This window comes from Rhinoderma darwinii, chromosome 9 (assembly GCF_050947455.1).
Source record: "Rhinoderma darwinii isolate aRhiDar2 chromosome 9, aRhiDar2.hap1, whole genome shotgun sequence".
Lineage (NCBI taxonomy): Eukaryota > Metazoa > Chordata > Amphibia > Anura > Rhinodermatidae > Rhinoderma > Rhinoderma darwinii.
This window is the reverse complement of record NC_134695.1, coordinates 75,291,831-75,310,053: the sequence shown is the minus strand read 5'-3', so window position 1 is coordinate 75,310,053 and position 18,223 is coordinate 75,291,831. Positions and strand designations below refer to the sequence as shown.

General features: G+C 52.9%; 2 protein-coding genes across 3 annotated transcripts in view; both read right to left on the bottom strand.

Annotated features, from left to right (window-relative positions):
- The window catches only part of LMO1 (LIM domain only 1), a 230,695-nt gene that overhangs the window by 88,852 nt on the left and 123,620 nt on the right, over positions 1-18,223 (bottom strand). The gene's annotated exons all lie outside the window — the stretch shown is intronic.
- The window catches only part of BRWD3 (bromodomain and WD repeat domain containing 3), an 82,476-nt gene continuing 69,589 nt past the window's right edge, over positions 5,337-18,223 (bottom strand). The window contains exons 32-39 of the mRNA XM_075837297.1: positions 17,786-17,867; positions 17,641-17,712; positions 17,420-17,560; positions 16,120-16,272; positions 15,188-15,351; positions 14,997-15,106; positions 13,183-13,332; positions 5,337-6,535 (exon numbers count right to left, since the gene is read on the bottom strand). Of these exons, the coding sequence (XP_075693412.1) occupies positions 5,772-6,535; positions 13,183-13,332; positions 14,997-15,106; positions 15,188-15,351; positions 16,120-16,272; positions 17,420-17,560; positions 17,641-17,712; positions 17,786-17,867 (1,636 nt within the window). The 3' untranslated portion in view covers positions 5,337-5,771. The remainder of the gene's footprint in view (positions 6,536-13,182; positions 13,333-14,996; positions 15,107-15,187; positions 15,352-16,119; positions 16,273-17,419; positions 17,561-17,640; positions 17,713-17,785; positions 17,868-18,223) is intronic.

Sequence of the window (18,223 nt, the reverse complement as noted above, 5' to 3'; positions counted from 1 at the left end):
GAGCTTCTGATTGGCTCTGACATCACACCAGGAAGAGGCCCCCCCCCCCCCCACCCCCACTCAACAAACATGCAGGAATACCCAAGTCACGCAAGGATGGAGAAAGGCCTCCGATGTCGATTTTACAGATCTATATATTTGGGATTTTTTTCTTTTTACGATAAGTGCAGATATATTGTACAAGGGAAATCTCAATGTAGAAGCGGATCCAAGTAAGAGAAGACTGTGCACCCCAACACTCCACGGGGAGCAGCCAGATGGCGGCGGCGGGGAGCAGATTACAGCGCCACCTATTACCAGAGACCCCCAATTGATGACACTTCACACTTTGGTTTCATTACTGAAATCTTTAATTTAAAAAAACAAAGAAAAAACAAATAAATAGACGACAAATGAACAGAAGCGTAAAAAATGGAGGAATTCTGGGAAATCCAACCAAAAACGGCCAAATTCATGAAGAGACTCCAGTCGCGAGGAGCTTGTGTTACACCGAGGATACGAGCCCCGCTGATGGGGGAGGGGGACCCAAACTTTGTAGATTCAATTACAAAAATTAAATAAAAAAAATAAAATTCTATTTCTTGTTTTCTCTGGATTTTTAGGATTCTTCCCCCCAGAGTCCAGGACAAGACGCACAGAACCGGGTCCCAAAGTTGTGCGACCAATAAGGACTCGTGTTTAGACCCTGGGGACAGAATCGGAACATTACAGGTCGTTCAATGCCTTTCTAGTAAATTCCGAAACCTCCTGGATGAGAAGAATTTGGCGACATCTCCGGCATTTGACAGATTTGCCGCCTTCGTCTCTCGCACCTCAAAATCTCAACTAGTAAAAACTTATTTCAGACAAGATTTAGAAAAAAAAAAACGAAATACAAAACAAAAAAAACGGAAAGATCTAGAAAAAAATACTTTACAAATGTACAATGTTCTTTACAATACAAAACAACCACAGCTCATTGCATATAAATAGAACATTTGGTGCGGCCAACGCGGCCATAAAAAAAATCCCTGAATTATTAAGACCCTGAGACAGCGAGACGTACAGCAAAGACCCCACAACACGGCCCCCCAAAAAGAGACGACGCAAAAGGTCCAACCCAAGCGATGGCGCCGCGTGAACTAGACCGGTGTCCAGAGCGGAACGGGGAGCCTGCGAGGGCACAAATACTGTGGACAAATGAGGAGACGGAGCAGCCCCCCTAAATATAACCCCCATTATAATGACCTTCTACATAAAACCCATGATCCTCCACTTCATAAATGTATCAAATAACAGAACCCACGACAGATATCACAAGGTAACAACCCGCGGCGACGCCTCATCGTATCCGACAATGAAACCGCGCTGGAAATCTAAGGCCCTGTTCACATCTGTCTCAGAGGAGCAGCACAAGGGAACGCCGGACGCAACTGTTCCGTTGCAACACGGACACCACTGGCGACTAATGGAACTCTAACTTTAATGGGTTCCGTCGGCTTTTCGTCCGGGTGTCAGTCGATTTTGTTTCCGGTAATTTCTGCCGGATCTGCAATGGAGGCAGATGACGCAGATGTGAACAGGCCCTAAACCTGCAGCCACTTCAGAGACAGAGAGAAAAGGACGGAATCAACAATATAAGAAATGGGACGCTGATGGGAAACGCCGTTATTTGTCTCCGATTATTACACAAGAAAAGTCCCCTCCCCCCCACACTCCGGGCATCATTTTCTTGTTCCTGCACTTTTCCTCATTTTTCCATGCCTCCTTTGTGAGAGAAATCTGCAGCATGGAGGGCAGTCTACTGTACAGCAGATAACACGTCAGTGCAGCATGGAGGGCAGTCTACTGTACAGCAGATCACACACGTCAGTGCAGCATGGAGAGGCAGTCTACTGTACAGCAGATAACACACGTCAGTGCAGCATGGAGAGGCAGTCTACTGTACAGCAGATAACACACGTATGTGCAGCATGGAGAGGCAGTCTACTGTACAGCAGATAACACACGTATGTGCAGCATGGAGGGCAGTCTACTGTACAGCAGATCACACACGTCAGTGCAGCATGGAGGGCAGTCTACTGTACAGCAGATAACACGTATGTGCAGCATGGAGAGGCAGTCTACTGTACAGCAGATAACACACGTATGTGCAGCATGGAGGGCAGTCTACTGTACAGCAGATAACACACGTCAGTGCAGCATGGAGGGCAGTCTACTGTACAGCAGATCACACACGTCAGTGCAGCATGGAGGGCAGTCTACTGTACAGCAGATAACACGTATGTGCAGCATGGAGAGGCAGTCTACTGTACAGCAGATAACACACGTATGTGCAGCATGGAGGGCAGTCTACTATACAGCAGATAACACACGTCAGTGCAGCATGGAGGGCAGTCTACTGTACAGCAGATAACACGTATGTGCAGCATGGAGAGGCAGTCTACTGTACAGCAGATAACACACGTCAGTGCAGCATGGAGGGCAGTCTACTGTACAGCAGATAACACACGTCAGTGCAGCATGGAGGGCAGTCTACTGTACAGCAGATAACACACGTCAGTGCAGCATGGAGAGGCAGTCTACTGTACAGCAGATAACACACGTCAGTGCAGCATGGAGGGCAGTCTACTGTACAGCAGATAACACACGTCAGTGCAGCATGGAGGGCAGTCTACTGTACAGCAGATAACACACGTCAGTGCAGCATGGAGGGCAGTCTACTGTACAGCAGATCACACACGTATGTGCAGCATGGAGAGGCAGTCTACTGTACAGCAGATAACACACGTATGTGCAGCATGGAGAGGCAGTCTACTGTACAGCAGATAACACACGTATGTGCAGCATGGAGGGCAGTCTACTGTACAGCAGATCACACACGTCAGTGCAGCATGGAGAGGCAGTCTACTGTACAGCAGATAACACACGTCAGTGCAGCATGGAGGGCAGTCTACTGTACAGCAGATAACACACGTATGTGCAGCATGGAGGGCAGTCTACTGTACAGCAGATCACACACGTCAGTGCAGCATGGAGAGGCAGTCTACTGTACAGCAGATAACACACGTATGTGCAGCATGGAGAGGCAGTCTACTGTACAGCAGATAACACACGTATGTGCAGCATGGAGGGCAGTCTACTGTACAGCAGATAACACGTCAGTGCAGCATGGAGAGGCAGTCTACTGTACAGCAGATCACACACGTCAGTGCAGCATGGAGAGGCAGTCTACTGTACAGCAGATAACACACGTATGTGCAGCATGGAGGGCAGTCTACTGTACAGCAGATAACACACGTATGTGCAGCATGGAGGGCAGTCTACTGTACAGCAGATCACACACGTATGTGCAGCATGGAGGGCAGTCTACTGTACAGCAGATAACACACGTATGTGCAGCATGGAGGGCAGTCTACTGTACAGCAGATCACACACGTCAGTGCAGCATGGAGAGGCAGTCTACTGTACAGCAGATCACACACGTCAGTGCAGCATGGAGGGCAGTCTACTGTACAGCAGATAACCACACGATCTATGACATCACACAGTGGTCTATCCCAAGAGACGGAGACGCTACAACGCACCAAGACCGTACCACGATACCGGCCCTTGTAGGTCACCAGTGGTTCCAGATTATCCACTGCCAGGAATATTCATATCCAAGATGGGATTATCCACAGGAATATACAATTTGCTGTAAGGGAACGGTCATTTTACCAGACTAAATCTACTACTACTCCAGTCACAGCCAGAGCTGCTTTCATAATTAATCTGGTTTCCACTTGCAATCTGCAAAAGCTTAAATCTTTGCTGCACTGCATTCTGGAAGATGTAGCCAGTTCTAGATCACTCTACTGTGCAGTACCAGGATAAGAGACGACATCTCCAAGAATGCAGCGCAGCAGTGCATGTTCTGTACAGATACCGATGTCAGGTCTTGTAGCCTGAAAGCGAATAGTAGGCAGGCTGAATTGTGACTACACGGACTGGAGAAAATTACCTGACGTAACAATTTTAAATGCTGCTCTGGATGTGACTGGAGTATAAGACATGATCAAGATTGATCGCAGTAAAGCAAAGGATTTAGATTTAACCGGTAAAATGATGATTAAAAGTGAAACGGTGCGTTAAAAATAAGAAGGGGGAGGTCGGAAAATAATAAAAAGATCAGCAGGAAATGTTTTTGGTCGGGGGCGCAATTAACACGGGACTTTTTTTGGGTTCCGCAGATAAAACAATAAAGATTAAAATGATTCAACTGAACAGGATTTTTTCACATCTTGAGGAGACATTAAACAAGAATCCTGGTGGATGAAGCCGACCGGAGCGCCGCGGGCGCGGACGCCAAAACTGCCACCCCCAGAAAACAAAGGAACGACCGGAAATCAACATTTCAACCAACGAATGAAACCCTCGAGAACGTAAGTCTCTTATTAAGCACCGAGTGTTGATGAGAAAAACCGCAAGATGGCGCAAAATAAAAAAAGCGAAAAACTCATTTGGAGTGTAAACCTATCGGGGCGTCCTGAGGGAGGAACATGGCAGTGCACGAAACTCAGCCGACCGCACGTGTTCGCCATCCGACCATTATCCTTACATCTATGGTACAAAACGGACTCCGATGCGGCTCTCTGGGAGGGGCTTATCTGTCACCATGGTGACGCATCCCGCCGCAGAGGAGTCAGCGATCATTTTAATGCGTCGGCACATATCCCCCCCCCCTATGATGCAATAATGTCGCGACCACCCCCCTTTCGATAATGTTGATGATAAATTCCCGTGATAGCGAGACAACGTGCAAGGGTCCCGCCGGCGTGACGTATAAATGGCGGTGACTAGAACCTTAAGAAGCCATTGAGCGGAGCACCGGGCTCGGCGGTCCTACAAACGAGAAAACAAAAAGATACAATAAATATCCATTTAATGCAACAGTAACGAATACCACGCGACGAGCAGCACCGGCGTGCAAAACAGAGACCCTCCCATCCCCGTGATGAAGTGCGGCCCCTATTAAACCCCCCTCCCCCGAAACATCTACAGCGGCTTTATACCCCAATCTAGAATTCTGCTGTAAACTCTCAGTAAGAATCGCACCCCCGGGACCGATCGCACCCCCGGGACCGCGGTCACAGTCACAACCGACGCGGCAGAGGTAGAATGAAGCTGCCAACCAAAAAAAGGTAAACCGGCTACGGAGCTGCCGCAACGCTGAGAGGGGGAAATCATATTTACAAAGGCACAGGTACCACAGAGAGCCACAGAGACACAACACGGGGCGCGGAGCGATCCACGGGCGCTAATACATTTGGCATTGGAAGTTTTGTATATTGTGATGCCCCCCCCCCCCCGCCCTCTGGAGGAAAAAACGAAAATGTAAAAACTGTAAACATTTCGGAGCTGCCGTCCGCTTTGGAGTCTTGTGCAAAAAAAATGGAATTTCTGTACTTGAAGCACAAAGTCACCAAACCGTATAAAATCTCTATAAAAAGGTGCGGGACCCTAAATTACACACAGAAGCCGGCGACGCCGTCCGTACAAAATAAAAGCCGCCGTCGTGTAGTTCACGTGGTGAAGGACGCCGCACACGAAATCTGTAGTGTTGGATTTGTGTCAAGTCTTAAGACCTCAAGTATAAGGCTGGCCCTTAAAATGTGACGGGGCGTGAATACTTTGACAACAGCATTAAAAAAGCACCAATTAAAACAGTCCGACCAGAAATCCTACATGGAATTAGTTTCCGGTAAAATCCCTGCAGAGGAAAGAGTCCATGTGAGAGCGGCCGCCCGCCGTCAGCCGTTCCACCCCATCAGGTGGCTGACCCTGGCCTTCTCCGTCATCTTCCTCACTCTTCCCGATCTGGAGGTGCCCAGATTCAGCGGGTCGTCAGTCGGCAGGAGGCCCTCGGGCTCATTGTCCGAGTCGTCGTCGTTGTACAGGACCGTCCTCCTGCCCTGGTTTCGGGTATTTATCCGCGGCTTTTTTCTCTCTTGCTCTATAAAGTCGCTCTCGTCTCCGTCATCTTCACCGTCCTCGTTGCCGTCCTCGTCTGACAAGTGGGAGTGTATTATTGCCGGGCTGTGGGGAGAATCGTTTTTGGGGGTTCCCCTCCCTCTGCCCCGGCCTTTCCCCTTCTTGTTGTCGGCACCTCTTAAGCGATAGCTCTTGGGCCGGCCCCGGCCCCTGCCCCTCCCCCGACCTCTTCCCTTCACTTTTGACTTGCTGTCACCGGCAGCGCTGGCACGTTTTCTCTTGAGCTTCGTCCGTGACACTTTGGTGTAATCGTGATCCCCGTCCACATAGTCCTGGTCGGATTTGGCGGAGGAGTCGGAGCTGCTCTCGGACTCGGACGCGCTCTTTGAACTTCTGCTGGATTCGGAGCGGCCGCTGGCTGAGGGCGAGGGGGGCGGTTTATCGTTTTCTTCCTCCTTTCCTTGATCCTGTTCCGCTTTCTCCTCGTCTTCTCCTTGGCTTTCGTCTTCAGAGGAGCTCAGCACCTTCCTTCTGTGTTTTGGCGCGTTGTCCCCGTTGGTCATCGGTCCGTTGGTTTGTTCAGCTGTAAAGAAACAGAAACATTCGTAAGTGAAGCTGAAACGCAAAACTGGAAAGTCTGTGACTCCCCAAGACAATACAGGGGTCTACCAAGGAGACCGGCCGTAAAAGTGTGATAGGAGGGGGGTCGACTGCTGGGACCCCCACCGATGCCAAGAACGAGGGGTCCCAGGGGTCAGACGTTGATGAGGGCAAAAAAAAAGCTGAAAGAATTTTTTTAATAAAGGGATTTTTTTTTAGTGCTTCTCTATTTCTCGTCCAGTTCATTGGGGGACACAGGCCGCGGGTACATGCTGTTGCCACTAGGAGGCGTGACATTAAATATTAAAAAAGTATTGGCCGCTCCTACTGTGTAACCCCCCCCCCCCAGAATGTACAGAGGCCGAAACAGCAGCAGAACAACGTAAGGGATTAAACCGGAACCAGAAAGAAAACAAAAAAATATTCCTTGTGTTGTGGCGGCGTCTCCCAACGATCTGGACGAGAAAAGGATTTATGGCGGGAACTTAAAAAAAATAAATCCACTTTTCTGGTTCATCTCATTGGGGCGTTTCATAGCAGTCCCCGGGGCTGGGAACAGAAGCAAAAGACGCAGTCGTCTACTCCACGCACGCCTGCGAGACCTGGCGACCGAGTGAAGCGTCCGCTGACGGAAACGAGCGCAGCCGGAGGAAATCTGCAAAACGTGCGCAGGAGACGACCAAGTCGCCGACTTGCACACCTGAATCTCAGTAGCTTGATGGTGCACCGTCCCGGAAGCCGCCCTTATGAAGTGATCCGTAATCCGAAACGGAGGAAGGTTACCGATCACCCGGTAGGGGCTCAAAGACCATGAATTGAATCCAGAGAGCGATGCAGAGCGATGCCAGCCTGAGGAGCCGTCAAGCCCTGCCGCGGAGCCTCAAACAAGAAACGGGAGAAACAAAACCGCGCGGCCCAAACAATGTCCAGGTCCCCCCTGGGAGGCGATGGAGATGGGCAGAAAGAAGACAGAACGGTGTAAAAGGAAGAGACGAACTGTGAAAAAGAAGGTTCAGTACAGAAGCAGCAGTCTATCATAGTGAGGACCAAACAAGGGGCTTCACAGCACAGGCTGCCGGCCAGCTCGGGGACGGCAACAAGGAAAATCACCTGTCAGGAAAGGAGGCCGAGCGAAATCTCACAAAGAAACTCGAACTGAGGGGAAAGATTCCAAGAGCAGGAACCACAGAGGAGCCGCACCAGCACCCCCTGTAAGAACGGCCCCCGAAGAGCAGGAGCCACTGCAGAGCTGGAGAACAGCACAGAGGAGCCGCACCAGCACCCCCTGTAAGAACGGCCCCCGAAGAGCAGGAGCCACTGCAGAGCTGGAGAACAGCACAGAGGAGCCGCACGTGCACCCCCTGTAAGAATAGCCCCCGAAGAGCAGGAGCCACTGCAGAGCTGGAGAACAGCACAGAGGAGCCGCACCAGCACCCCCTGTAAGAACGGCCTCCGAAGAGCAGGAGCCACTGCAGAGCTGGAGAACAGCACAGAGGAGCCGCACGTGCACCCCCTGTAAGAACGGCCCCCGAAGAGCAGGAGCCCCTGCAGAGCTGGAGAACAGCACAGAGGAGCCGCACCAGCACCCCCTGTAAGAACGGCCCCCGAAGAGCAGGAGCCACTGCAGAGCTGGAGAACAGCACAGAGGAGCCGCACCAGCACCCCCTGTAAGAACGGCCCCCGAAGAGCAGGAGCCACTGCAGAGCTGGAGAACAGCACAGAGGAGCCGCACGTGCACCCCCTGTAAGAACGGCCCCCGAAGAGCAGGAGCCCCTGCAGAGCTGGAGAACAGCACAGAGGAGCCGCACCAGCACCCCCTGTAAGAACGGCCCCCGAAGAGCAGAAACTCAGGGCACAGCCAACACCCAGGCCACCCTGAAGGAAGGAGAGGATACTGGGAAAAAGCCCAGGTAGAATATTCCGTGTCTCCCACCACTGTAATAATATGTCCAGGTACGATGGTAAATACGAGCCAAGGAAGGATTCTTAGTCTTCAACATAGAGAACAACATCTGACAATCCCTGGCTCAAAACGGCGGCTTCAACAGCCATGCCGGGAAACGTAGTGACCCTAAATGATGGTGGAAGATCTCTGGGCCCTGTGAGAGAAAATCGTGCCGAAGGGGCGGACACAAGGCAGTACTGCTGAGCAAGGCCACCACGTCCATGTACCCGCTGCGGCAATGCCAATCCTGCACCACAAGGGTAGTCGGAACCCCATCGGCCTTGATCCGCTTGAGGTGTTTGGGAAGGAAAGGCAAAGGTGGGAAAAAAGTAGACGAGGGAGAATCGGTCCCACGCCATCACCAGATTTGTCCACAGCAAAAGCCCTGGAATCGTGAGCTCGCAAAAAGGGTCGCGGGACCTTGCAGTGGTATCTGGACGCCATCAGGTCCACATACAGAGCGCCCCACCTGGAGCTAACCTGAGCAAAAACCCCGATAGAGCTCATTCTTGTGGATTACACATTAGAAAGTGAGGAAATCCACGACCCAACTGATGACCCAAGGAATGTGCAGCACTGACTGACAGGGCCGACCGTGACATCCCACCCACCGCAGGATACTGGCAGCTTTCTCCATCACTGCGGCACTCCGGGTGCTCCCCAGGTGATTTAGGTAAGATACGGCCGTGACATTGTCCATCTAAATCTGGACCAGGTGACCGGAAAGAAGTGGCGACCAGGGGACCGGAAAGAAGTGGCGACCAGGGGACCGGAAAGAAGTGGCGACCAGGGGACCGGAAAGAAGTGGCGACCAGGGGACCGGAAAGAAGTGGGGTCCAGTGTTGGAGGGAAAACTGCTCCAGAAGGTTGATGAGAAGGGAAGATTCCTGTCGTGACCATAGGCCTTGGGCCATGTGATTTTGGAAGGCTCCCCCCAACCCCAGACACTGGCATCTGTGGAGAGGACCGCAGTGAAAGGAAGGAGCGGCCACTCGGGAATTGCCGGGAGGAGAGTCACCAGTGAAGGGATTGCCGGACCGTATGGAAATGGATATTTTTCAGGTCCAGGGAGCGGTTCCATAGGGAGAGAATGGCCCTCAGGAGAGGGCAAAAATAAAACAGAGCAACCATGGTGCCTAGACCCCTCGACTGAGCCCGGACAACTTCTCCCCAGGCAAGAACACCCTGGCTGAAAGAGTGACAAAACCCATCCCGAGGAAGGGAAGATCTAATGGGTCCGTTTATGATGTCGATATCAGATCACTTCCCCGGGTGAGGAAGGCTCCACATCCATAACCTGCAAGAGATCCCAGACGGCTTCAATAAGTTTGACCACGTGACAGACCGGTTAGACGAGCGCTCCTCATCCAGATCCAAAGTGGGAATTTCAGTTTCAGATAATTCCCCAAGAAAGGGGGAGAAAGCTACAGATCGAACCCCCACAGGATTTGGGTGTAAGAAGTTGGCGAAGCGGATGAGAAAGTGGAGATCTGGCCCCTGCGATGTTAGGGGGATGTGAAGCGTGAAGGGGATTGGTCACAGAAACGAGTCAGGAGGCCTAACATGGATTGAGCGAGAGTGCGCGAATTCACGGAGTGAGGGATGAGAGTTTGGTTCCTTTGGAGCCACGGAAGGTCAGCGTGGTGCCCGACACGCATCTCAACGGGGGGTAGGCTGACCGCAGAGGGGGGTAGGCTGACCGCAGAGGGGGGTAGGCTGACCGCAGAGGGGGGTAGGCTGACCGCAGGAAAGTTTAGAATTGCACTTTGCGCCGGCGTAGATGGTAGTTACATTTATTTACCTCTGGATTGTGACCTGGCAGTGGAGGGGTCAGTTACCTCTAACCCAAGTAGGGGAAGCAACAACTAAAGCACTCAGGTACTGAACATAGACCAGTATCCTCCTAAGGATGGGGTTAATGGCTGCCTATTCCACCGACACTTTTCTGGGGCTAGCTACAGGGGCGCACAGCGGAGACACCTGCCGGAGGGAACCGGGCAGGAAAAAACCGCCCCCAAGGACCGGTCCTACGCTTTAACACCTAGAGAGATGATGCCCTAGAGGCAGCAGCCACAGGAAGACTGGAGTCCTGGAGAGAGGAGGCCGGCAAGAGGTCTGGGGTCCTGGAGAGAGGAGGCCGGCAGGAGGTCTGGAGTCCTGGAGAGAGGAGGCCGGCAGGAGGTCTGGGGTCCTGGAGAGAGGAGGCCGGCAGGAGGTCTGGGGTCCTGGAGAGAGGAGGCCGGCAGGAGGTCTGGAGTCCTGGAGAGAGGAGGCCGGCAGGAGGTCTGGAGTCCTGGAGAGAGGAGGCCGGCAGGAGGTCTGGAGTCCTGGAGAGAGGAGGCCGGCAGGAGGACTGGGGTCCTGGAGAGAGGAGGCCGGCAGGAGGTCTGGGGTCCTGGAGAGAGGAGGCCGGCAGGAGGACTGGGGTCCTGGAGAGAGAAGGCCGGCAGGAGGACTGGGGTCCTGGAGAGAGGAGGCCGGCAGGAGGACTGGGGTCCTGGAGAGAGGAGGCCGGCAGGAGGACTGGGGTCCTGGAGAGTGAAGACCGAATGTTTCCCCGCCCAGTGAAAACGGGAGTGAGGGGTGAAAAGCCACGCCTCGAACACCGTGATTGGACAGTGCGATCACCTGACCTTCCAGCTCCAATGGGGAGCTGCGGAAAGACACCAGATACCACCAGTTAGCTGCTGCAGCCCAAAAAAAAAAAAACTGCTCCCAGGTTGTGGAAGAACTGAGGCCTAGGCCAAAATAAAGCCAAGTGCTAGAGTTGTGGATGATCAGAGAGAGCGGCGACCGGGGAAAGATAAAGAAAGAAAAATAAAGAAGAACGCAGCCCGGGATCCTGTAAGACCGCGAGCTAAAAACAAAAAGGCGGCTTCAGCGCTCAGTCAGGAGGAGGAGGATGATGAAGGGAACCCCCCGCTGACCTGAGGGAATCCCCTGATCAACTTCTCTTCTGCCCCCGGCACGTAGAATCCTTTAGGCCTCATTCACACGGCAGGGTTTCCCGGCCGGGTGCCGGCCGTTCATAAATCGGCCGGCACCCGGCTGCATTAGGAATAATAGACCCCTAATGGGGCTATTCACACGACCGATTTTTTGACGGCCGTCAAAAAATAGGACATGCTCTATCTTTGCCCGGACACCCGGCCGCCCGGCTCCCATAGAAGTCTATGGGGCCGGGTATTACACGGCCATCACCGGAATGTGTTCCGAGTGATGGCCGGGTTTCCCGGCGCTTGCACTCTATCTCCTCCTCCTCACAGCGCAGAGTGCATGTGAGGAGGAGGAGTTGATGCCATTCTGACGAATGGCATCGCTGTACACTGTGTTGCAGGGCCGGGGTGTACAGCAGGTGGAGGGAGCGCTGCGCTGGCTCCCTTCCCCTGCTTGTTAAAAGCACCCTGGCTCGGCGACACCTTCGATGGCGCCGCTAGTAGTAGTAGCAGCAGCTGCTGCGGCTGCTACTACTGTAGCGACGCCACTATAGCAGAGCAGGGAGGGGGGGGGGGGGGAGGTATCTCCCCGCTCTGCTATGTGCTAGCCGCACTTTAGCTCCTTGAAGGAGCGGAATCCCCGTGTTTTCGGGGATTCCGCTCCTGGACAGAGCGCTTGATGTCTCTGTCCATATCTGGGCAGTGACATCAGGGGAAACTCCTGAAGCGGAATCCCCGAACACTTGGGGATTCCCCTTCAGGAGCTGCCGCTGATGTCACTGTCCGGATCTGCCCGGCCCGGCACGGATGCATAACTTTATGCAAACCGGCCGGGCAAAATGGCAGATTTTACCGGCCGACACTCGGGCTCGGGAACGACCCGGTCGTGTGAATCCCGCCTTAGTGTAGCAAACGCTAGAGAAAAGACACTGGGGGGAGCGGGGAATAGGGTGACCCTAGGCTGGCGGGCGACAGGAGAGGATGCTCTCGTCTTCCTTTGGCAGTGGGAAAGTGGGGCAATAAAAGGGACACTGCGCGGTGACCATTACAAGGGATAAACGAGGGAACTAGAAAAAGACAAATAATAAACGAAAAAAAGGAAACACGACAGTCCGATAAGAGAGCGAGTGTCTGCGTCCTGCGAACACGAAGCCAAGGCTGAATAAGATCAGCGCCTCTAGGAGGGGCCGATGCTGCAGGAGGGGCCGATGCTGCAGGAGGGGCCGATGCTGCAGGAGGGGCCGATGCTGCAGGAGGGGCCGATGCTGCAGGAGGGGCCGATGCTGCAGGAGGGGCCGATGCTGCAGGAGGGGCCGATGCTGCAGGAGGGGCCGATGCTGCAGGAGGGGCCGATGCTGCAGGAGGGGCCGATGCGTAATACTTTGTGTCAAGCCTCCTAGTGGTAACAGCATTTACCCACCGTCTGTTTTCCCCAATGATCCGAACGAGAATCCCCTTTAAAAAGGAGACCTTCACCGTCCACATCACCGCCCACGCACCCGCCACTATTCCAGCCAGGCAGGATGTAGATATTTATGTAGATGGCGCCTCCATGACAACTCTGCACCCGTGTCTCATTATCATCTAGATCCTTCTTTAAGAAAGGAAACTCGTGTGTGTCTGCCGTGCTGTCTTACCTACGTTTTCCTGAGGCAGCGGTGGCGCACTTTCCTGCCGCACTTCTCACACACAAATATATGGGGTCATCTGCAATGGACGGCCCCTTGAAGAAAGTCTCGGGGTAATTACCTTTTACCGGGGAAGCTTTGCTCTTTGAGCTGCCGGCAGGTTCTGCTTCGCTGTCACTTTTGTTCTGGGTGTTTGGTCGGGAAGAAAACGTCCGCTCGTCCATCTCCTCCTCCGCAGAGACGCGACCGGAATCCAGAGGGGAATCTGACACTGGAGCAGAGACATCAGTCACCATTGTGTCCTGTACTAGGGACATGACTGACCAAGGCCGGACCATCCCCCGAGGAGCGGCCAAAACCTCCCCCGACCCCACATTACAAGGTATGTATCCATCTGTACCGGGTGTATATACATGTATGTGTGTGTGTTATGTGTGTGTGTTATGTGTGTGTGTTATGTGTGTGTGTTATGTGTGTGTGTTATGTGTGTGTGTTATGTGTGTGTGTTATGTGTGTGTGTTATGTGTGTGTGTTATGTGTGTGTGTTATGTGTGTGTGTTATGTGTGTGTGTTATGTGTGTGTGTTATGTGTGTGTGTTATGTGTGTGTGTTATGTGTGTGTGTTATGTGTGTGTGTTATGTGTGTGTGTTATGTGTGTGTGTTATGTGTGTGTTTTATGTGTGTGTGTTATGTGTGTGTTTTATGTGTGTGTGTTATGTGTGTGTGGTGTGTGTGTGTTATGTGTGTGTGTGTGTTATGTGTGTGTTACGTGTGACGTGTGTGACGTGTGTAGTGATTATTGTATATGTGTGTAATGTGTGTAGTGATTATTGTATATGTGTGTAATGTTTATTGTATATGTGTGTAATGTGTGTAGTGATTATTATATATGTGTGTAATGTGTGTAGTGATTATTATATATGTGTGTAATGTGTGTAGTGATTATTATATATGTGTGTAATGTGTGTAGTGATTATTATATATGTGTGTAATGTGTGTAGTGATTATTATATATGTGTAATGTGTGTAGTGATTATTATATGTGTGTAGTGATTATTATATATGTGTGTAATGTGTGTGTGTTATGTGTGTGTGTGTGTGTGTGTGTGTGTGTGTGTGTGTGTGTGTATGTGTGTGTGTATGTGTGTGTGTGTGTATGTGTGTGTGTGTGTGTGTGTGTGTGTGTGTGTGTGTGTGTGTGTGTTATGTTTATGTGTGTGTGTGTGTGTGTGTGTGTGTGTGTGTGTGTGTGTGTGTGTATGTGTGTGTGTATGTGTGTGTGTGTGTGTGTATGTATGTGTGTGTGTATGTGTGTGTGTGTGTGTGTGTGTGTGTGTGTGTGTGTGTAGTGTTTATTATATATATATATATATATATATATATATATATATATATATATATATATATATATGTGTATCGGTTCTCGGAGTCTACACACCTGTACTCTGGCTTTGTGTTACCGCGGCAGATCAGTGGCTTGCTGTACACGGACACGCTAAGTGCAGGGATGACGTCAGTACGTACAGCGCATCACTGCAGTCACGTGTCCGTGTACAACATGATAGTCCCCTGGGGAGGTAAAGATGCCGCGAGGGACTGCGGGGACCGCGCACAATCTGCTTATGTTTACACATTTAGGGCCCAATAGACATTAAAAGGGTCATCCCAGGATTAAATGTTACCCCCTAACCACAGGATCGGTGATAACATGATGATCAGTGGGGGGACCGACTGCTGGAACCCCCACGACCCCCGCCGCTCCAGTCATTCAGAGGGACGGGACCCCATTCTCGTGATCAGTGGGGGTCCCAGCAGTCGGACCCGCACCGATCAGCATGTTATCACCGATCCTGTGGTTAGGGGATAACCTTTCATTTTGGGACAAGCCCTTTAAGTAAAACAAGTGAAATCCTACAAGAGTTTTCGTGTCTTACATTCAGACGAGGAGGAAGAGGATGATGAGGATGATGAGCTGCTCCGCGATAGGGGGAGGGGTGCAACCTGCAGGACCCTCTGCTGAATCTTCCTGGGCTTCACTTTAGGACTAGAAAATAAATAAATCTGATGATAGAAAGGGCTCGGCTACGGTCTTATCCGGCTAGCAGGTGAGCGGAGGAGCTCGTACCTCGTGGCTCTGCTGGAGGCGGAGGAGCTGCTGCTGCTGCGGATCCTCTTTCTGTAGCGCTGTCTCTTCCGTTGCTGCAGTTGCATGGCGAGCTTGTAGTCAGAGAGGATATCTTTAACGCAGGAGTCGCACAGAGCAGATAATCGAAGCGTCATACTGTAAATCTACAGGGAAAAGACCGGCAGGAGAGACAATCGCCTGGAGTTAGAAAAGATGGAGGCTGCGGAAATCATGGGGATGCAGAACCGGAGGCCATCAAAGGTGAAAGGGACTGCGATATGGGACTGCGATATGGGACTGCGAAATGGGACTGCGAAATGGGACTGCGATATGGGACTGCGATATGGGACTGCGATATGGGACTGCGATATGGGACTGCGATATGGGACTGCGATATGGGACTGCGATATGGGACTGCGATATGGGACTGCGATATGGGACTGCGATATGGGACTGCGATATGGGACTGCGATATGGGACTGCGATATGGGACTGCGATATGGGACTGCGATATGGGACTGCGATATGGGACTGCGATATGAGACTGCGATATGAGACTGCGATATGGGACTGCGATATGGGACTGCGATATGGGACTGCGATATGGGACTGCGATATGGGACTGCGATATGGGACTGCGATATGGGACTGCGATATGGGACTGCGATATGGGACTGCGATATGGGACTGCGATATGGGACTGCGATATGGGACTGCGATATGGGACTGCGATATGGGACTGCGATATGGGACTGCGATATGGGACTGCGATATGGGACTGCGATATGGGACTGCGATATAGGACTGTGATATACCTTGTTAGAGGTCACATAGACATGTCAGAAGGTCAATGAGCACCACATACAAATACCCTCCCCCAACCTAACGATATACGCCGCATTGTGTGTAGCAACATATTATCCACATCTCACCCTGGATTTCTTGTTCGGGGTGTAAGCTTTGGAGTTAGTGAAAATGAGTCGGACGTCCTGCCCAAATTCCAGTGGATCACTGTAGTCTCCGGCTTCCAGTTTGGCTTTGATCGTGCTGAAATCCATTGGACTATCAATGATGTCCTGGTAATCCTGAAACAAAGACAACATAAGTTACTGAACCCTGGGAAGTAAAAGCCCTGCCATATAGAATGCACGGCGGGGGAACCCCTGCCCTATAGTAGGCACGGCGGAGGAACCCCTGCCATATAGAATGCACGGCGGAGGAACCCCTGCCATATAGAAGGCACGGCGGGGGAACCCCTGCCCTATAGAAGGCACGGCGGAGGAACTCCTGCCCTATAGAAGGCACGGCGGAGGAACTCCTGCCCTATAGAAGGCACGGCGGAGGAACTCCTGCCCTATAGAAGGCACGGCGGAGGAACCCCTGCCCTATAGAAGGCACGGCGGAGGAACCCCTGCCCTATAGAAGGCACGGCGGAGGAACCCCTGCCCTATAGAAGGCACGGCGGAGGAACCCCTGCCCTATAGAAGGCACGGCGGGGGAACCCCTGCCATATAGAATGCACGGCGGAGGAACCCCTGCCATATAGAAGGCACGGCGGGGGAACCCCTGCCCTATAGAAGGCACGGCGGAGGAACTCCTGCCCTATAGAAGGCACGGCGGAGGAACTCCTGCCCTATAGAAGGCACGGCGGAGGAACCCCTGCCCTATAGAAGGCACGGCGGAGGAACCCCTGCCCTGTAGAAGGCACGGCGGGGGAACCCCTGCCATATAGAAGGCACGGCAGAGGAACCCCTGCCATATAGACGGCACAGCGGGGGAACCCCTGCCATATACAAGGCACGGCGGGGGAACCCCTGCCATATACAAGGCACGGCGGGGGAACCCCTGCCATATAGAAGGCACGACGGGGGAACCCCTGCCATATAGAAGGCACGGCAGAGCAACCCGTGCCACATAGAACGTGCGGCGGAGGAACCCCTGCCACATAGAACGTGCTGTGGAGGAACCCCTGCTATATAGAACGTGTGCGGCGAAGGAACCCCTGCCATATAGAACGCGCGGCGGAGGAACCCCTGCCATATAGAACGTGCGGCGGAGGAACCCCTGCCATATAGAACGTGCGGCGGAGGAACCCCTGCCATATAGAACGTGCGGCGGAGGAACCCCTGCCATATAGAAGGCATGGCGCATGATCTATGGTTTTACACTGGGCCCAGGGCATGGTCTCTGACACCCCCTCCCCCACTATAGCACGGGAGGGTCACAACTTACAGGATACGAGACTTGATTGACCGGCTGTCTGAAGGGCTCGGAGTCTTCTCGCTCGTAGATCAGGTCCAGCAGCTCCTTGCACTTGTCCTTCCATGAATCAGGATTAGATCTCAGCAGATCCCTCTTGGTGCGGCGTGTGATCTAGTGAGGCACAGGGGTATCAGTAGGGTGGGGGGTCTGATGCTGCCGGATCACTATTATATGGCGAGAGATCTACTGACCAGAGGTTTAGTCACTGCTCGCCCCGTGGAGGTCCCAGGACCGTCTGACTCCATATCGGCCTCTGCGCTATGCTGGACAAGACGTAAAGCGTGAGCTCAGGTGTACAGGACTCCGACACGAGGACACTACAAGTCTATGCCTCACCTCTGCCTCCTCCTCCACATCACTGACCCATTCAGACTTCACTTGGTTGTAAAGCTCCAAAATGTCTGCACAATCGTCATCTCTAGAAACGGAAGAGAAGTGGTGAGGGGGCGATTAATAACACAGAGAAGACGCGGCTGCTGGGTGACGGCGCGGCCGCAGGGTGAAGGAGGGGCCGCAGGGTGAAGGCGCGGCCGCAGGGTGAAGGAGGGGCCGCAGGGTGAAGGCGGGGCCGCAGGGTGAAGGCGGGGCCGCAGGGTGAAGGCGGGGCCGCAGGGTGAAGGCGGGGCCGCAGGGAGAAGGCGGGCCGCAGGGTGAAGGAGGGGCCGCAGGGTGAAGGCGGGGCCGCAGGGTGAAGGCGGGGCCGCAGGGAGAAGGCGGGCCGCAGGGTGAAGGCGGGGCCGCAGGGTGAAGGCGGGGCCGCAGGGAGAAGGCGGG